General features: G+C 39.9%; 1 protein-coding gene across 1 annotated transcript in view; it reads left to right on the top strand.

Moving 5' to 3' along the window:
• The window catches only part of tanc2a (tetratricopeptide repeat, ankyrin repeat and coiled-coil containing 2a), a 104,967-nt gene that overhangs the window by 83,868 nt on the left and 4,791 nt on the right, over positions 1 to 16,308 (top strand). Inside the window, exons 8-25 of the mRNA XM_079456585.1 lie at positions 3,125 to 3,253; positions 5,458 to 5,739; positions 6,073 to 6,200; positions 7,028 to 7,259; positions 7,344 to 7,513; positions 7,629 to 7,907; positions 8,950 to 9,281; positions 9,382 to 9,490; positions 9,578 to 9,700; positions 9,878 to 10,114; positions 10,261 to 10,446; positions 10,717 to 10,810; positions 11,089 to 11,222; positions 11,354 to 11,477; positions 11,660 to 11,835; positions 12,362 to 12,494; positions 14,659 to 14,750; positions 15,142 to 15,288. Coding sequence (XP_079312711.1) covers positions 3,125 to 3,253; positions 5,458 to 5,739; positions 6,073 to 6,200; positions 7,028 to 7,259; positions 7,344 to 7,513; positions 7,629 to 7,907; positions 8,950 to 9,281; positions 9,382 to 9,490; positions 9,578 to 9,700; positions 9,878 to 10,114; positions 10,261 to 10,446; positions 10,717 to 10,810; positions 11,089 to 11,222; positions 11,354 to 11,477; positions 11,660 to 11,835; positions 12,362 to 12,494; positions 14,659 to 14,750; positions 15,142 to 15,288 — 3,107 coding nt within the window. The remainder of the gene's footprint in view (positions 1 to 3,124; positions 3,254 to 5,457; positions 5,740 to 6,072; positions 6,201 to 7,027; positions 7,260 to 7,343; positions 7,514 to 7,628; positions 7,908 to 8,949; positions 9,282 to 9,381; positions 9,491 to 9,577; positions 9,701 to 9,877; positions 10,115 to 10,260; positions 10,447 to 10,716; positions 10,811 to 11,088; positions 11,223 to 11,353; positions 11,478 to 11,659; positions 11,836 to 12,361; positions 12,495 to 14,658; positions 14,751 to 15,141; positions 15,289 to 16,308) is intronic.

Here is a 16,308-nt window from a genome sequence, read left to right as displayed (position 1 = left end):
AAATAAAATTCACTCATTTACTCAAAAATAAAATTCACTCATTTACTCAAAAATAAAATTCACTCATTTACTCAAAAATAAAATTCACTTATTTACTCAAAAATAAAATTCACTCATTTACTCAAAAATAAAATTCACTCATTTACTCACTCTCGATTTGTTCCAAATGTGTGTTAAGTTCTTTGTACTGACGAACACAGAGTAGGAAAAATTACAATGGTAGTCAAACGTGCCCCAGAACTGTTTGCTTTCCTACATTTTTCAAAAATCTTAGTTTAAAAATACAGTATTAAAGTATTACTGTTAATATTAATGTTTTTGACAATATAAATGTTCACTAAGTTTGCTGTTAAAACTTGACTTCCTAAATTCCAAAATTGAAGCTACTTCAATAAAGGCTGTAAAAGCATTGTCTATTGTTCGTTAGTGTAAAGCAATGTTAACAAATACTACCTTATGCTACAGCGTTACCGTATATTAAAATAAATCCTCAACGCAATTAAAAATATTAGAATGAGAAGAGTAGGGATGAATCATGGTGCACTTCTGTCACTAATGCTTAACTTGTTCCTCTATCTCTGGCTTTGTTGGCTGTATGAAGGTAAACACTGTGAAATACGTCCTGACTGCCGGTGTGTGTGAGTAGAGCTATGAATCAAATTAAAGTCGTTTTCTGTTTGCCTGCACCCTTTAAGTTAATCTGAAACATCTTGGGTCGTATTGCTTTATAGTGCTGGTTCATCTTCTGAATAACATGGAAAATGCTGTTAAGTTTCTATTAGAAGATCCAGAGCATGAATTTGAAACATTTACAGCAATTCTTCAGTACTGCAGATCGCAGCAGTTTTTCGGTCGTGCTGGTCGCTGGGTTCATACGGCAGGGATGCTGGCACTGGTTAAATAGCTCTGTGATTGAAGCTTTCATTAAGTGCTCTCACAGAAACCTGTAGGGGAGTCAGAAAGGTCAGGTTCCCCTGCGGAGACAGAAGCCATGTCCAAAACTGTCTTACCACACTTACAGTCTGCAGTATACATTCTATCTGAGTGTTGGGTGAATTGAGTAAGTGACATGATCTTTCTGCTTTAAATCATCTCTCTTTTACTCATGCCCACCTCTCTCTTTTCTTACTCTCCTCACACATGAGTTTTCCTCTGCCTTTCCCACCCATCTCTTTCAAAATCTGAATAGACGAATTAGCTGAATGTTTCACGTTAAGGACTTTTCGATTCCTAACCTTCGCCTTCACAAACGTCACCAATAACATGAGATTTCACCATCATTAGTATTTGATGTTTTGAGTTTAGAGACTGCAAACGCAACATCAGTGTAAAATGCATGAAGGCATCCTGGTCCACAGCCACAGTGGGCTGTAAAATCGAAGTGACGCAGTTTGAGCGTCCATAAATTTAGCGACACTGAAGCTAGTCACACTGTCTGCAGTGCAAATGTTGGGTGTGGAAGAGAAACACTGGGATCATTTTAACATCTTGTGTGGATGCTTTTGTTTAGTGGCACACATAAAAAATTACTACTATAACCATAGTTTTTGTCAATATACCATAACGCTATAAATAATAATGCTAATAAAAACATAAATGTTGTTTTTGAATGTTTATTATTATGAATCCTAGTTGCATCTCCTCATATCAAAACCTGGAGTGTAACTAATAAATAATTGAACTTAAGGTGTATTCACACCAAGAACGATAACTATAAAGATTTTATATTTATATACGCTTTTTTATATTTGTTCTGAATCCTGTTTGACACCGTTTGTAGCTGTTAAGCAGAATATCAAATGACTCTTTCATTTCGCAAATGGTGTCCGATCACGGGGCCATGGCTTTGTCCCAAAGCAGGAGTTATATTATTGGGTGTATGTTCCACAGATGCTCAACACAGACAGTTGTATTGTTTACACGTGTATCGTGAGACATTAGGCGTGTTAAGAGTCTGTTTTAGATTAAATTCTTAAAACTAAAGAAAAGACATTCCCAAATATGTTTTTAACCTAACCAATACGTGTAACCAACTGGGAACTGGACTGATGTCCAGTCAGCCTTTGCATTCATGCTAGTGTGGCCACACTAGTGTTAGCTAATGTTGTCATTGTGCAGGTTTCAAAGCTGCTTTGAAGCGAGATAAATTAACTGGCCACCCACTGTGTTCTTGATATTTTCATGTAGCAAACTGCTGTTTACTTTCCTCTCATGGTCTTCCACTTTCTCCTCATTAACAAAGGAAAAGAAACATTCAAATTCATGCCCACATGCTCCTGAAAGCTAATAGCCGCACATAGGCTAAACAAACACGAACTGTCACACACATATTAGATACTTTTGTACATTTTACATTAACACATTTGGCATACGCTTTTATCCATAGCGACTTGCATTGCATTGTACTATTCATTTTGTTACCCACAAACCCATGACATTGGCGTTGCTAGCGCCATGCTCTAACCACTGAGTCACTAGTTCCTTAAAAGAACCACAGAGATGTAAATATCATATATTTGTATCATTTCTATCCACAATATAGATTATAATATAATGGTATGACAATCTGATACTATTATTTTACCATATTATTCTCACAGTAAGGGAGTATAGTTTTTTGACATCTTGTAATGCTTTTTTTGTTTAATATGTTTAATTTAATATTATTAGTTGTTGTCACTTTCTGTATTACTACAACAAACAAAAGGTTCAGTTTAGGAGTTTCATGTAAAACGTGACCCAAATAACCTTTATAGTTGTGAGTGCCAGCTTGTAAAGATGTCAACTGTTCATTCACTTCAAGCCATTTAAAATATGCAAGTAAATATTGAGACGTTCTGATGTCATCTGAGAGTATGGAGGGACACGGCTGATTGGAAAATGTGTTGGTATATTAATCTCAGTGAGAACTGCTCGAAAACAAAACTGCTCCACATAACAACTGCTAGAATATTTTGGCTTTATTATATTTTTATATTTAATCTTATTCAAATGGCTGGAGGAATAAGGAAATAACTAATGTATGTTGACTGTATTTTTATGGTGATGTGTACCTCTGTTGAATATGAATGTAGGATAAATAAGAGTTCATCAAATGATTTAATCTTGAAACTCTTTCTTTTAGCCACCAGTTCAGCACACCTGGAGGATCTTGCATACCTGGATGAGCAGAGACAGGCTCCACTGCGCACGTCGCTGCGTATGCCACGGCAGAACTCTGGCTCCAGTCGCTCTGGACAGGCGGATATGAGAGGTGTGTGTACTTGCTAGCTTCTCTTTGTAGTGCATCTGTGTAACCACACGAACCTTTTCCCTTTCACATTACTTAAGTGCACAACAGGTCATTCAGAAACGGTTATGGTATTAACATATTGACTCAGAACCATGAGCACAGTAACAGATGGTTGCCCACGTGTGCTCGGCTATTTCTCCACCGGTCAAAAGTATGAATCCACCTGCTTCATGCTTTCTACATCTTAGAATCATAGTTATGCATTCTTTATTTTAGAAGCTTCAAAGCAGTCACAGCTTCAAAAAAAATCTATCGAACTATATCTATATTAAATATTGTCTAAAAAATGGGCAGAACTAAAGCATGTGCGCACCCATTGCCAACTAAACACAGACATATGACTCTGTTTCCCTTACCGCGTGCGGTTCATGTCAGTTTCAGTTCAGTCGATCAGTTTCAAAGGATCTCCAAATCCAACATTATATCCACGGTTTATATAACATTCCGCACCGAAACGCAATGAACAAAGAAACACAGCTGAACTTTGCGAACGCAGTGATCTCTCTCTCCTGCTCCAGCTGGTCGATGTGTGCCCATGCTCCTTCTCCCACTCTCCTTGGTTGACGCGTGGGTGTGCTCTTTCTTCTCGCTCTGGCAGGTTGACACGTGGGCGTGCTTATCCGGGAGAATTGTCCAGTAAGGGTCTAAGAAAATTTGTTACACAACAGATTTTCATGTTTGAAAAAAAACCTACGGGAACGCTGGGGGAGTGTATCGAAGACATCAAAACTATGTCATGCGTCCAACTCGTTTTTTGACAAGTTAATCATGTCAATCGTCAGAAGACGTTAAAAGACGTTTAAAAGAATGCTCGAAACACCTTTGCACATCCCCTTTAAGGAGCGTGTGCTTTGCTTCTCTTGCTTTCTCTTGATCCCCCTGCAACCTGCTGTTCCGTGTTTCCCCTTCGGGCTGCAGTGCCATAATCTGTCTCCTGTCCAGATCCATGTATTGACTTTCTATTAGCAGCAGCTCTGGTTAATGGCATCTGCCAGAGCTCACAGTCAAGACTCCATGCATCCTAAATCAACCACACAGCGATCTGTAATCTGTGTCTTTTGAAAAATAAAATCTTGGATCCTTGGGTTTCATGGAAGAAAATGGATTTTGTCAAATCTTTGGACTTTCAAAAGACAAATATGGACTTCTGATAGACATGACTTGTCTGACATTGTTATATTTTTAGCACATTATAAATGCCTTTAAAAGCCACTAATGCTGTACTTTAAGTAGTAACAAGTATATTGCTTGTTAATGCACAGATTATGAATTCGCACACTATGAATTATTAGCCCACATGCTGATTTGGTGATTAATAAGCCGACAATACTACATTCCATTATACTTGTTGCTGAATAAGCCTATAGGATCAGTGTAAGGAATTAATCCATTATAGAGCGTCCTAGAATAATTAATAGAAATAATTGAAGATTAACCTGCTTTGAAATGACATTTACAGTATGAGTATGATCAGTAATCAGGATTAAGTGTTTGTGTAGTTATGCTTCAGTCGGTTTGATGATAAATATGAGGATAATGGAGATTGTATGAATTTTAGATGAGGATTGTTTTATTGAATATTAAGGGTCTTTATAATGAGGTTTACGGTGTGATGGATGGCAAGCATATGTGGGGGATTAACAAGATGAATATAAATTTCTCCGCACACAAGCTTGCAACGTTTTTGACAGATAATCTATTCATAAAAGCAACAAGCAAGGTTTTTTCAGGGGTGGGTTTCTGTAACCATGGCAACAGCAGTGATGGCTTTGCGCCTGTTCCCAGCGTGGCAGCTGATCTGTTATTTCAGCAGTATTTTCTGCCGTACATTAACCAGTCAAGACACCCTGTTGCCGACCGTTGATTCATGATGTTTCACGCCGCAGCTACAACTTGCGTAAGAAGAGCTTATCTGGCCATTGCAGACAAAACATCTCCCCCTGCTGGTTAGGATGAAAACTGCAATCCTGCATTTCCTGAGGTCTTTGATGATAGTGAGATCTTTAAAATGTATTAACCAATGTCACATGAGAATGGCTTTTTTTAGTCTCAAATGAAGTACGTACGTTTTATTTCATGTAAAGTCAATATATTCACATTAAAATGGCAGCATATGGAAAAAGATTATGTAAGGAAAACCTGGTCCTTTGTTCCCCATGATGCAGTGCGCTTTGCTCCATACCGACCACCTGACATCGCCTTAAAGCCGCTTCTCTTCGAGGTGCCCAGCCTCACATCCGAGACTGTCTTCATCGGCCGAGAATGGCTCTTCCAGGAAGTGGAGGCGTGTCTTCGCAGCAACGAACCCACCGCCAATCAAGGTGTCGTTATCGTCGGCAACGTGGGATTTGGCAAAACTGCCATCATCTCTCGCTTGGTGGCACTGAGCTGCCACGGCAACCGCATGAGACAGATCACCTCCGACAGCCCACACGCCTCCCCAAAACGTGAGTGAATTGGCAAATTGTGTCTGAGAGATGCTTATTGGATAAGATGATAGTTTTACTTGCGTAATGAATGTGTTCCCAAGTGCAACAAGATATTCAGTAAGAAAAAAATGGATGAGGCGTGATTTTAGTAATCGAGAATTGACGGAACTGTGAGAAGTAGATGTCACATGCATGAACAGAGAGATGGGGATGAAAAATCAAGAGGGATTTTTGTCAGCAACTGTAAAGGCATTTCATTTTGAAAAAATAAAGAAAATCAATAATTTAAGATGTTTCTTATCTAAAGCGGTTTTGCATGCACATCTCAAATTTATAGTCACTTTATTTCAGATGGTGACACCCTGCCCCTCAGTCAGCCTCAGTCTGCTCATGGCACACTGGTCGGGGGGAGCAGCTGTCCCGGCACGCCAGAAATGCGAAGACGCCAGGAAGAGGCGCTCAGGAGGCTGGCGTCACAGGTGCCAACTAATACCAACACACTCCAACCAACCTACCATCAGTCTCTATCTTCTTTCATTCCTCCATGACAACTGTTTCTTTTTCTATCTCTCTTATTTATTAATTGACTCCTGCTCTCATTATTTTTCATTCTCTCTGTTCTTTTAAGCACAAAGGTTTATTGCGGCTCTGTTGCCTTATCCAATATTTATATCCGCAGAGGCTCCCAGCACTGCCATTAGATATACTGAGTGCTCCGCATGGTTAATGATCACATGCTTTTGAAGACACACACAACACACACACACTGCATGATGAAGTGAAGTCTGGGAAGTGGCGAATATTGGAATAAGGCCATTGATGCACTCAAACTCTGTAATGTTTTATGCATTATAAATCCCCTCCTTCGTCTCAAAGTTTCTAAGCTTTCAGTCTTTCTCCCGTCTTAATATTCATTGTGGTATTCAGCTTAGAGCGGTTCTTGCACTGGGTCCTAAAGACTAGACATGTTAATGTGACTTTTTAAATCAACATTTAAAGTGAAAAAATTAGAATTCTGTCATTATTATCTGTTGTTATTTAAAACCTGTTCGAGTTTCAATCTTCCACGGAACACAAAATAAGATATTTTGAAGAATGTTCATGAACTAAAACCATTGGTCCCCATTCAAGTCTATTACATGGAATAAACCAATGCAAACCAACAGTTCTGTTACAAACATTCTTCCAAATATCTTATTTTGTGTTCTGCAGTCTATCGTACATTTGATAACCTAAACCAGCTTGAAGTAAAACATTGAGTGCACTTTTGATTAAGTCGTCTTATGTCTCTCTTCCCATCCTGTAGGTGGTGGCGTATCATTACTGTCAGGCAGATAATGCTTACACCTGCCTGGTCCCCGAGTTCGTTCATAACGTGGCGGCGCTGTTATGCAGGGCACCTCAGATGCAGGCCTACCGAGAACTTCTGCTCCGTCAGCCTCACCTCCAGAGCACGCTCAGCCTGCGCGCCTGTGTGCAGGACCCTTTTAACGCATTCCGCAGGGGTCTGTTGGAACCACTGGAAATACTGCACAGAGGTGGGCAAACATTTATTTATGCACAACCAAGATAAGCGATAATCCAGCTGCGCACAAAACACCTCAATCTTGCGATGTTTTTAGAGAGGAAGATCGCGTGCGAGGAGAATCTCATCATCTTGATTGACGGGTTGAATGAGGCGGAGTTCCATAAACCAGATTACGGGGAGACCATTGTTTCTTTCCTGTGTAAAACCATCGAACGATTTCCTCCATGGCTTAAACTGGTGGTTACTGTCAGAACGACATTACAGGTCTGTCAGAGAAATGCTACTGTTTGAGATTCTGTCTACCTGTTGGTCTTTCTTTTATTGTTATAAAACAAAATTTCATGTCACATGTATTTCTCCTTTTGCACTTGTGTCTCAGGATGTGACTCGCCTGTTGCCGTTTCACCGTATCTCTCTGGATCGGCTGGAGGAGAGTGACGCCATCGACTCAGACCTGCAGGGCTACATCCTGCACCGCTTGCACCTCAGCCTAGAGATCCAGAGCAATGTGGCACTTAATGGCAAGCTGGACAATGCAGCTTTCACCAAATTAAGCGCTCATCTGAAGAGTCTGAGCCGAGGCTCATATCTGTACCTGAAGCTGACGCTGGACCTCATTGAGAAGGGCTACCTCGTGCTCAAAAGCTCCAGCTATAAGGTTAGGGTTTGTTCAGCTTGCACCTCACCTGCGTTACCATGTACAAAGTGAATTTAAAAAAAAAAATATTTGAAAAGTAAATTAGGAACTAAATAAGTAGTGTCTTTTGATTTCATTTAAGATGTTCTGTGTGAATACAGTACCTCGGAGATGATACATTTTTGTAGGCCAACTCGGAAGTTTATATACCCTTTTCTGGGTATTCGAAGTGCTTTACATCGAAGGGGGAATCTCCTCAACCACCACCAATGTGCAGCATTCACCTGGATGATGCGATGCCAGCTACCCACCTATTGTTGAAGAGTAGACAGAGTATGCAAAGCCAATATAGGGATGTTAAGGAGGCCATGATGTATAGAGGCGAATGGGCGAATTGGACCAGGATGCCCGGGGTTACACCCCTACTATTAGGGATTTTTGATGACCACAGAGAGTTAGGACCTCGTTTTAACGTCTCACCAGAAGGACGGTGATGTGTACATGTTTTGTCTTTCAAGATAATCTTTACAAGTTCATTAACACAACATCTGTTACTTTTAAAGCCTAAATACAATCGCCAGAAGTAAAAAAGCTAACATGAGGATATTATCAGTCAATAGCAACGATCTATAGCAATGTTATCACCAACAAATCTAAGACAACGTTCTCAAATATTTTTAAAATCGTGTTCCCTGATAAATAATTACTCTGTGAATGAACCCGCATCTATGTTTTTAGAAATTGGTGCCCATGTTTCATTATTTGTGATATTTATATGCCCGATGATGTCTAACGTCCTCGCCTAAGGATGTATTCGCCTATAGCAACTTCTTTTATTAGACACGATAAAGCTTTTTAAAAAATCAAGAGCGGGTTATAACCGGTGTGTTTTATGTCATAGATTAAAACATTTAAATATTTTGAGGTTTTGTTAGCCAGAGTTCATCTCAGCAGTACTCTATTTGTAAATTCACTCTATAACTTTTATATTGAAGGTACACTTTCATGTCAGTTTTTTTAATAAATGTATTTAATAACCGTATTTGTGATGTTTTGTGTTCAGGTGGTTCCTGTAAATCTGGCTGAGGTCTACCTGCTGCTGCTGAACATGCGTTTCCCCACGCAGTCCTCGTTCGAGCGTGTTCTTCCGCTGCTCAACGTGGCCGTGGCCTCCCTGCATCCCCTAACCGACGAGCAGGTGTACAGCGCCGTCAACTCCAGCGTGGTGTGGGGACCAGCTCTCGACTGGGACGATTTCCAGCAGAGATCAGAACTCCTGTCGCCTTTCCTAGTGAAAAGACGCGACGGGACGCGCATGTTCGTCCATCCCTCCTTTAGAGAGTGGCTCATCTGGAGAGAGGAAGGAGAGAAGACCAAGTTCCTGTGCGACCCCAGGTTAGAAGGCCCCGAATGCAAACTTGAATTTTGTGAGTTGTGATTGTCAAACCGTTAGATTTAACCATACTGATGCTAAAAGTTTCTGTTTTTTTTTTAGGAGTGGACACACACTGCTCGCATTCTGGTTTTCAAGACAAGAAGGAAAACTCAATCGACAACAGACCCTTGAACTCGGTCACCACATTCTCAAAGCTCACATCTTTAAGGTGGGCACACAACATGTACAAACGTACAAATGCTTTTAAGCTGGTGAAATAGTTGAGTTTTAACAAACCGCATTGTCGTATTTGCAGGGCTTGAGTAAGAAGGTTGGGGTTTCCTCCTCGGTTCTGCAGGGGTTGTGGGTTTTCTACAGTTCAGAAGGTCTTTCTGCTGCGCTGGCTTCGCTGAGAAACCTCTACACACCTAACATCAAGGTATCAGCTGTTGTTTCTGCATTCTTTAAAAAAAAAGATGATCCAGGCAATCCATATACCGACATAAATCAAATTGACATTAAGCTGTGTTCGAAACCAACTCAACTCACTTCTGATGAATCAATAGTGCAGTTGTTTGACTCATAAATGTTCACCACCCCCCTTGTCTTCCTCAAGGTATCCCGACTGCTGATTCTGGGCGGCGCCAACGTGAACTATCGCACAGAGGTGTTAAACAACGCCCCCATTCTATGCGTGCACGCCCACCTGGGCTACCTGGAGACGGTTGCTTTGCTGTTGGAGTTCGGGGCGGAAGTGGAGGGCGTATCAGAGAGCGGACTCACCCCGCTAGGCTACGCAGCCTCCGCGGGACACCTGTCCATTGTCACCACTCTCTGCAGCAGGAGAGCCAAGGTCAGCCATTGACGTGAATAGATCATAATAAAAATGTATGGAGGTCACCTGGGGTCTGGATGACATTGCTATCAACCAATCATTGCATCTTGCCTGAAGAATTTTTTTGTGCTTGTTAACCATGTCGGATGTTTGCCTCTGAATAGTTGGACCACCTGGATAAAAACGGGCAGTGCGCTCTGGTCCACGCTGCCCTGCGGGGTCATCTGGAGGTGGTGAAGTATCTGGTTCAGTGTGAATGGAATATTGACGGACAGCAGTCTGGATCTTTTAGCAAAAGCCACGCAGTTCAGCAGGCACTTATTGCAGCAGCTAGCATGGGCTATACCGAGGTATTTACATGTTTTTATTAAATATAACAAAATGTAAACATTTCCTGAAATATAAAAAATGAAGTTTAAATGAATAAGAAGAATTGGTGAACACATGAAACATCAGTAGACCCGAAGACTGCCAGTTCAAAAACTAAAGATATTTAAACATATCTCAAATTGTAAATCTTAAACTAAAAATAAATGAAAATTAAACAAAACTAAGATGACAAATTATAAATTAAAATGATTAAATCTAGATCAATAAACACTTTCTTTTTTTATTCACAGATCGTATCATATCTGCTGGATCTGCCTGAGAAAGATGAGGAAGAGGAAGAGAGAGCGCAAATAAACAACTTTGACACACTGTGGGGAGAAACAGGTACAACAGATTTTTTGTGTGTGAGTGTTTTGACCTTTCGGAGAATGAGGAAAACAAAAATCCTATCAAACTAAATGATGTTTTCTGAAAATGTAAAAATGCAGAAAGGTTTTTGTGCTGGTTAGGTTAAGGAGATATAATTTACAGTTTGTACAGTATAGAAATCATTATGTCTATTGAAAGCCCCTATAACATGGAAGCCCGGTGTGTGTGTGTACTGTATGTGTTTTGATTGAAATCTGTCTAAGTTCACATTGATGAAACTCTTGTTTCCTCAGCACTGACGGCTGCAGCGGGTCGAGGAAAGCTGGATGTGTGTCGTCTGTTGTTGGAACAAGGGGCGGCGGTGGCACAGCCCAACCGGAGGGGCATCGTGCCTCTCTTCAGCACCGTGCGACAGGGACACTGGCAGGTGGGGATTACTCGGGGCATCTAAACCTACCTCATATCCACCAATCAGACACAAAAACATCACTAGTAAACAATGCTGTTCATTGTTATCAGGCTCTTTAGAGGATGTGTGTTATGTTTGTGGTTGTACAGATTGTAGACCTGCTACTGAATCACGGTGCCGATGTGAACATGGCTGATAAACAGGGCCGCACTCCTCTCATGATGGCAGCGTCTGAGGGACATCTGGGCACTGCGGAGTTCCTGCTGGCTCAAGGTACAGCTGTCTTAATCTAATAGATTAGAAATGCATCTGAGTTGTTTATGTTGCGTATGCAATCAAACTATACAATCATATATTTAAAGTTATATGAGTGATAAACAGATTAAGTTTACTTATTGCAGCCACATAAATCAGTCAATATTTTTCTGACTTTATCTCTTAAATACATTTCATAGGTGCCTCGTTGTCGCTAATGGACAAGGAGGGGCTAACAGCACTGAGCTGGGCGTGTCTAAAAGGTCACCTCCCATTGGTCCGTGCCCTAGTTGAGAGGGGCGCGGCAACCGTCCATGCGGACAAGAGCGGCCGAACACCTTTGGATCTCGCTGCCTTCTATGGAGACTCCGAAGTGGTTGGTTGGCCTATTAGCATTAGCATTTTTTGTTGGCCACACAGCTATGAGAAGGATTCATGTCCGACTGTTTACTGTTATGTTCTTTTTGATAGATATGCAGCTTTAAAATATGTTTAACAGTTCTGTCTTTTCTTAAATAATTAGAAATAAATGTTAGTGTCCTTTAATATTTTTGATGACTTAAAGGTCCAGTATGTCATTATTTAGGCAGACATGCAAAAACATACAGTACATAACTATGTCTTCAGAGGTGTATAAAGACCTTGCATAATGAAACGGTATGTTTTTATTACTTAAGAATGAGCTATTTTTATCTCCATACACCGCGGGTCCCCTTGCATGGAATTCGCCATGTTGTTTCTACAGTAGCCCTAAATGGACAAACTGCTCTACAGAGCGCGTTTCGTAAATATGTTATCTCCTTTGTCAAAGAAGCGAAAATGTGATGACATCTTAGCCCTGTGTCAGCCACCGTAATGCTTCGAAATGGAGGTAAAACAAGATTGTCTTTATATGGTTTCAGGTTCAGTATCTGGTGGATAATGGAGCTATGATCGAGCATGTGGACTACAGCGGCATGCGTCCTCTGGACCGAGCTGTTGGCTGCAGGAACACGTCAGTGGTGGTCGCACTGTTAAAGAAGGGTGCCAAGATAGGTAAGTGTCAAAAGGATAAAAGAAAACTAACATTGCAAAGTGTCTTAAAAGTCTCTTACTAATTCGTTGGGTTGCAAGCGTAGTTGCATTTATGAACAGTACATGTGGATAAATAAATATTGAAGTTGATTTTGCATTACAAACCTGTTGCAACGCCTGCAGGCAGGCAGATGTTTGCACAGACCACTTTATATATTTGAAATGCATATTATTCTGAGTTGTCGTGCTGTCTATCATCCTAAGAAGTCAGAAGACTGTAAACACAGCACACAGTAGACACATGTACTTCATATATATACCAAGTGACTTAAATTAGGACCAGCTTGGTCAATCTCAGTATATATTCTTCATTCCCCTCCCTGTAACCTCATCCTAATCTAACCTCCTCTTCTTCCTCGTGTTCCTCACCAAACTCCAGAACTGCACTGATCTCTAGCTGATCAGGATGGGCTTGTTGCTTTTGCTAATGTTGCTGCTTGCCACAGCTACTCACGCCTGATCTTCCTTGTTCTTCCTCTCGTGTCACTCTCTCACACCTTAACGCCATCTCTCTGTCTCTATCTATCATACCCTGTTTTCTGTTCCCATAAACCTCTTCTCCTTGTCTGATACGGATGCCCCTCCCATTCCCCAATAACCTCTCACCCTTTCACTCGTGACCCCTCCCACCTCCTCTCTCTCCGTAACCAGGATGTCAGACACTCCCCACTGGTGCCCGAGGTAAAACAGACCTTTATGCGTCCCACCTGCCATTTTTTGACTGTGTCCCATCATCTCGTCACCGGTGTGGTCTATTGTTCTTCAATCAAACTTGTGTTGTATCGCTTGTTTTTACAAAACATTTAAATAAATGCACAAAATGAATTCGTGAAGTTCTGCTCGGAGCGTAGACGCGGATCGTCCATGTTCATTTTGTGTGTTTGTTCAGTCACATGGCTGCATGTAAACAAAAAAAGGCGTTGCGTTTTGCATGATGATGAGGAATTGCCACAAGTTGAATTTGATGCACACTTAAGGCCTGTTCACAACATTGATATGCTTTGAGTATAAATATAAAACATTGACAGCCTGTCAAAATGTAAAACTGCATTTTTGTTTGATTAAATTAATGCTTGTACAGTACGGCTCTTGTTATCATGCTTTGTGTGAACCGGACTTAAGGCAGCTTTCAAACTGGATGTGCTCTTGCAAAGTACATGACCTAGATGGCCATTTTCAAACCTTTGGAGCCATCAAACCTGTTTTTTGTTGTTGTTGTTGTTTAGGGCAAGAATGCATCCTATGTTAACAGTTATTATTTTTCTCTGCATCTTGCATGAACTGCACTTAATCACTGCCTGTCTAAGATGCCATGCACACGGAGACACGTTTAGCTGTATACATAAAAGATTTTGTAACGTATCAGCGTGTTGGATGCCTGAAAGCACTATTTTTTTAAACCGGGACCCGTAGTGAATAAATCTGAAATGTCACCCTTGCGTTTTCTTGTGTACAGCCGATCCGTATATTTTTTTAAACGATGATGTCAACACCCCAGCGCGCACAGTTTATGCGCATGATCAAAGTCGTCTTCTCCGTTTTTTCTGTATCTATCATTGTGGCGCCACATAAGTTACTGGTTTTGTGTGTATTCTACATCATTTTGAGTTGTTTAGTGGTTTCGTGTGTATGCAGATATTTCTTGAGACGACGCGTGAAAAGGATAAAGAAAAGTCGGATTGTCAAAGCTCTGGCTTTGTGTGGATGTGGCCTAAAGCTCTAATAGACCCCTACCATACCGTCCCAACCCTCCCTTTACTGGCCGTTCAGATTAAACCAGTTTACGCACCTGACCTGTTCAGACTCCAACATGACCGTAGTCAAAGTTGGAATCAATGTTTTATTGTTATATAGATTGTTTTTTTAAGATTTTTGTTCAGCAAGGTATAAGCAACAAATTGTTTTCTTATTTGTTTTATTTATTTTTGTGTGTTGCTGTAGCTTTTTGCGATATTTAATGTTGTTTGTAGACTTTGTCTCCACAAGCAAGATATCCTGCCAGCTCGACTCAATCCTTTGTGGCCCTGAGAGATTAGGAAAAACTAGTCTTGTGCACAAACAGACCATCAGTCTTTGTTGACTCTGAAATTTGCCTTTCTTCTTTTTCATACTCTGTTGCTTTCAGGTCCGGCGACATGGGCAATGGCGACATCCAAACCTGATATTATGATCGTTCTGCTGAGCAAACTGATGGAGGAGGGAGATGGATACTACAAGGTCAGTGGCTATAATTGTTTTGCTACACATAAAATATATAAAAAATAATGACAAAATAATAAAGCAGTCAATAAAAGGGTTTTATTAAAGGTTAAATTAAAAGTGTAATATTACTCTTGAAGGTTAAAATAAATATAAAGAATAATATCAAGTACTTAGTTTAAGTTTATCATAAGAAAAAATTATATATTGGTTCCCCCTGGTGGCAGATCAAAAATACATAACATACGGATAAATCATGTTTGTTTTCATACTCATACCAGTTGTTTTTATATTTTACGTTAGCATTATGTCCGCAAACCACATAGAGACAGTAAATATGTATATTTGACATCAGAATCACAATGGTGATTATTTTATACACTTAATATCTCTGGTTTCACTGGTCCAGAAAGGAAAAGTGAAGGAAGCGGCTCAGCGGTACCAGTACGCCCTAAAGAAGTTCCCACGAGAGGGTTTCACAGAAGACCTGAAGACCTTCCGTGAACTCAAAGTCTCTCTGCTGCTCAATCTCTCCCGCTGCCGCAGGAAAATGAACGTGAGTCTTGAAAACTCAGATTTAACCGTAATGCTCTATCCTGTCCCTCCTTTACTCTTTTACGGAATCTTACAGACATTATCAGCAAACATTAAAAACTCATTTGTAGTCATTGAAATAACATCATAGACAGTTTGGTCATTATCATGATGGACAATTTAATATTATTCAATAAAACTTTACATTGTTTCAGTTAGGGCTGTCAACTGATTAATCACGATTAATAGCATCCAGTATAAAAGTTTGTGTTTACATAATATATGTCTGTGTGCAGTGCGTATTCATTTTGTATTTATAAACACAAAAACACACATGTAAACATTTAAGAAAAACATAAAAATGAATAAACGTTTATAAATCATCTTAATTATTCATAAATATAAATAAATACATATAAATATTTCCTAGATATTTTGAGTTCATGAATACAAAATTAATAATCACAGTAGACAGACATTATGTAAACACACATTTTTATTCATTGTTGACAGCCCCAATTCATTTATTTAAATTATACACAAGTGTTTATTGATTTTTATCTTTGAAATATATGCATGCATGTGTATGTTTTTATAAATACAAAAATAATATGCACAGTACACAGACATATTATGTAAACACACATTTTTATTCTGGATGCGATTAATTGTTAGACAACCCTAGTATTTTTGGCGTATCTCATGACATATTTCTTCAGTTTGTATACTGTAAATAAATGTTTTCAATAAACACACAAAACAGCAACTTGATAACAAATTTCATATGTGTACGTATTAGTTAAATCTGTCTGTGTTCGTATTTGTTTTTTTTAATCCAGTGGAGGCAGTTTCGTAAAGGTTAGCATTAGCAAGCTAGCTTTGAAAGCATACAATTGGGAAGAAACTCGCTCTTCCTTTAGATCTCTCTCCAAAGCCACTCTTCCTTATGACAATGACTCAGATTGTCTGGTTGTTTTTGTCAGAACTTATAGAGGTTTTGTAAACTCATTGTTTATGAGCAGCATGGTGTGTGGAGTAACGC

Source organism: Barbatula barbatula (genome assembly GCF_947034865.1).
Source record: "Barbatula barbatula genome assembly, chromosome: 5".
Taxonomy (NCBI): Eukaryota; Metazoa; Chordata; class Actinopteri; order Cypriniformes; family Nemacheilidae; genus Barbatula; species Barbatula barbatula.
The sequence above is the reverse complement of the archived record's forward strand: the minus strand, read 5'-3'. Positions and strand labels throughout refer to the sequence as shown.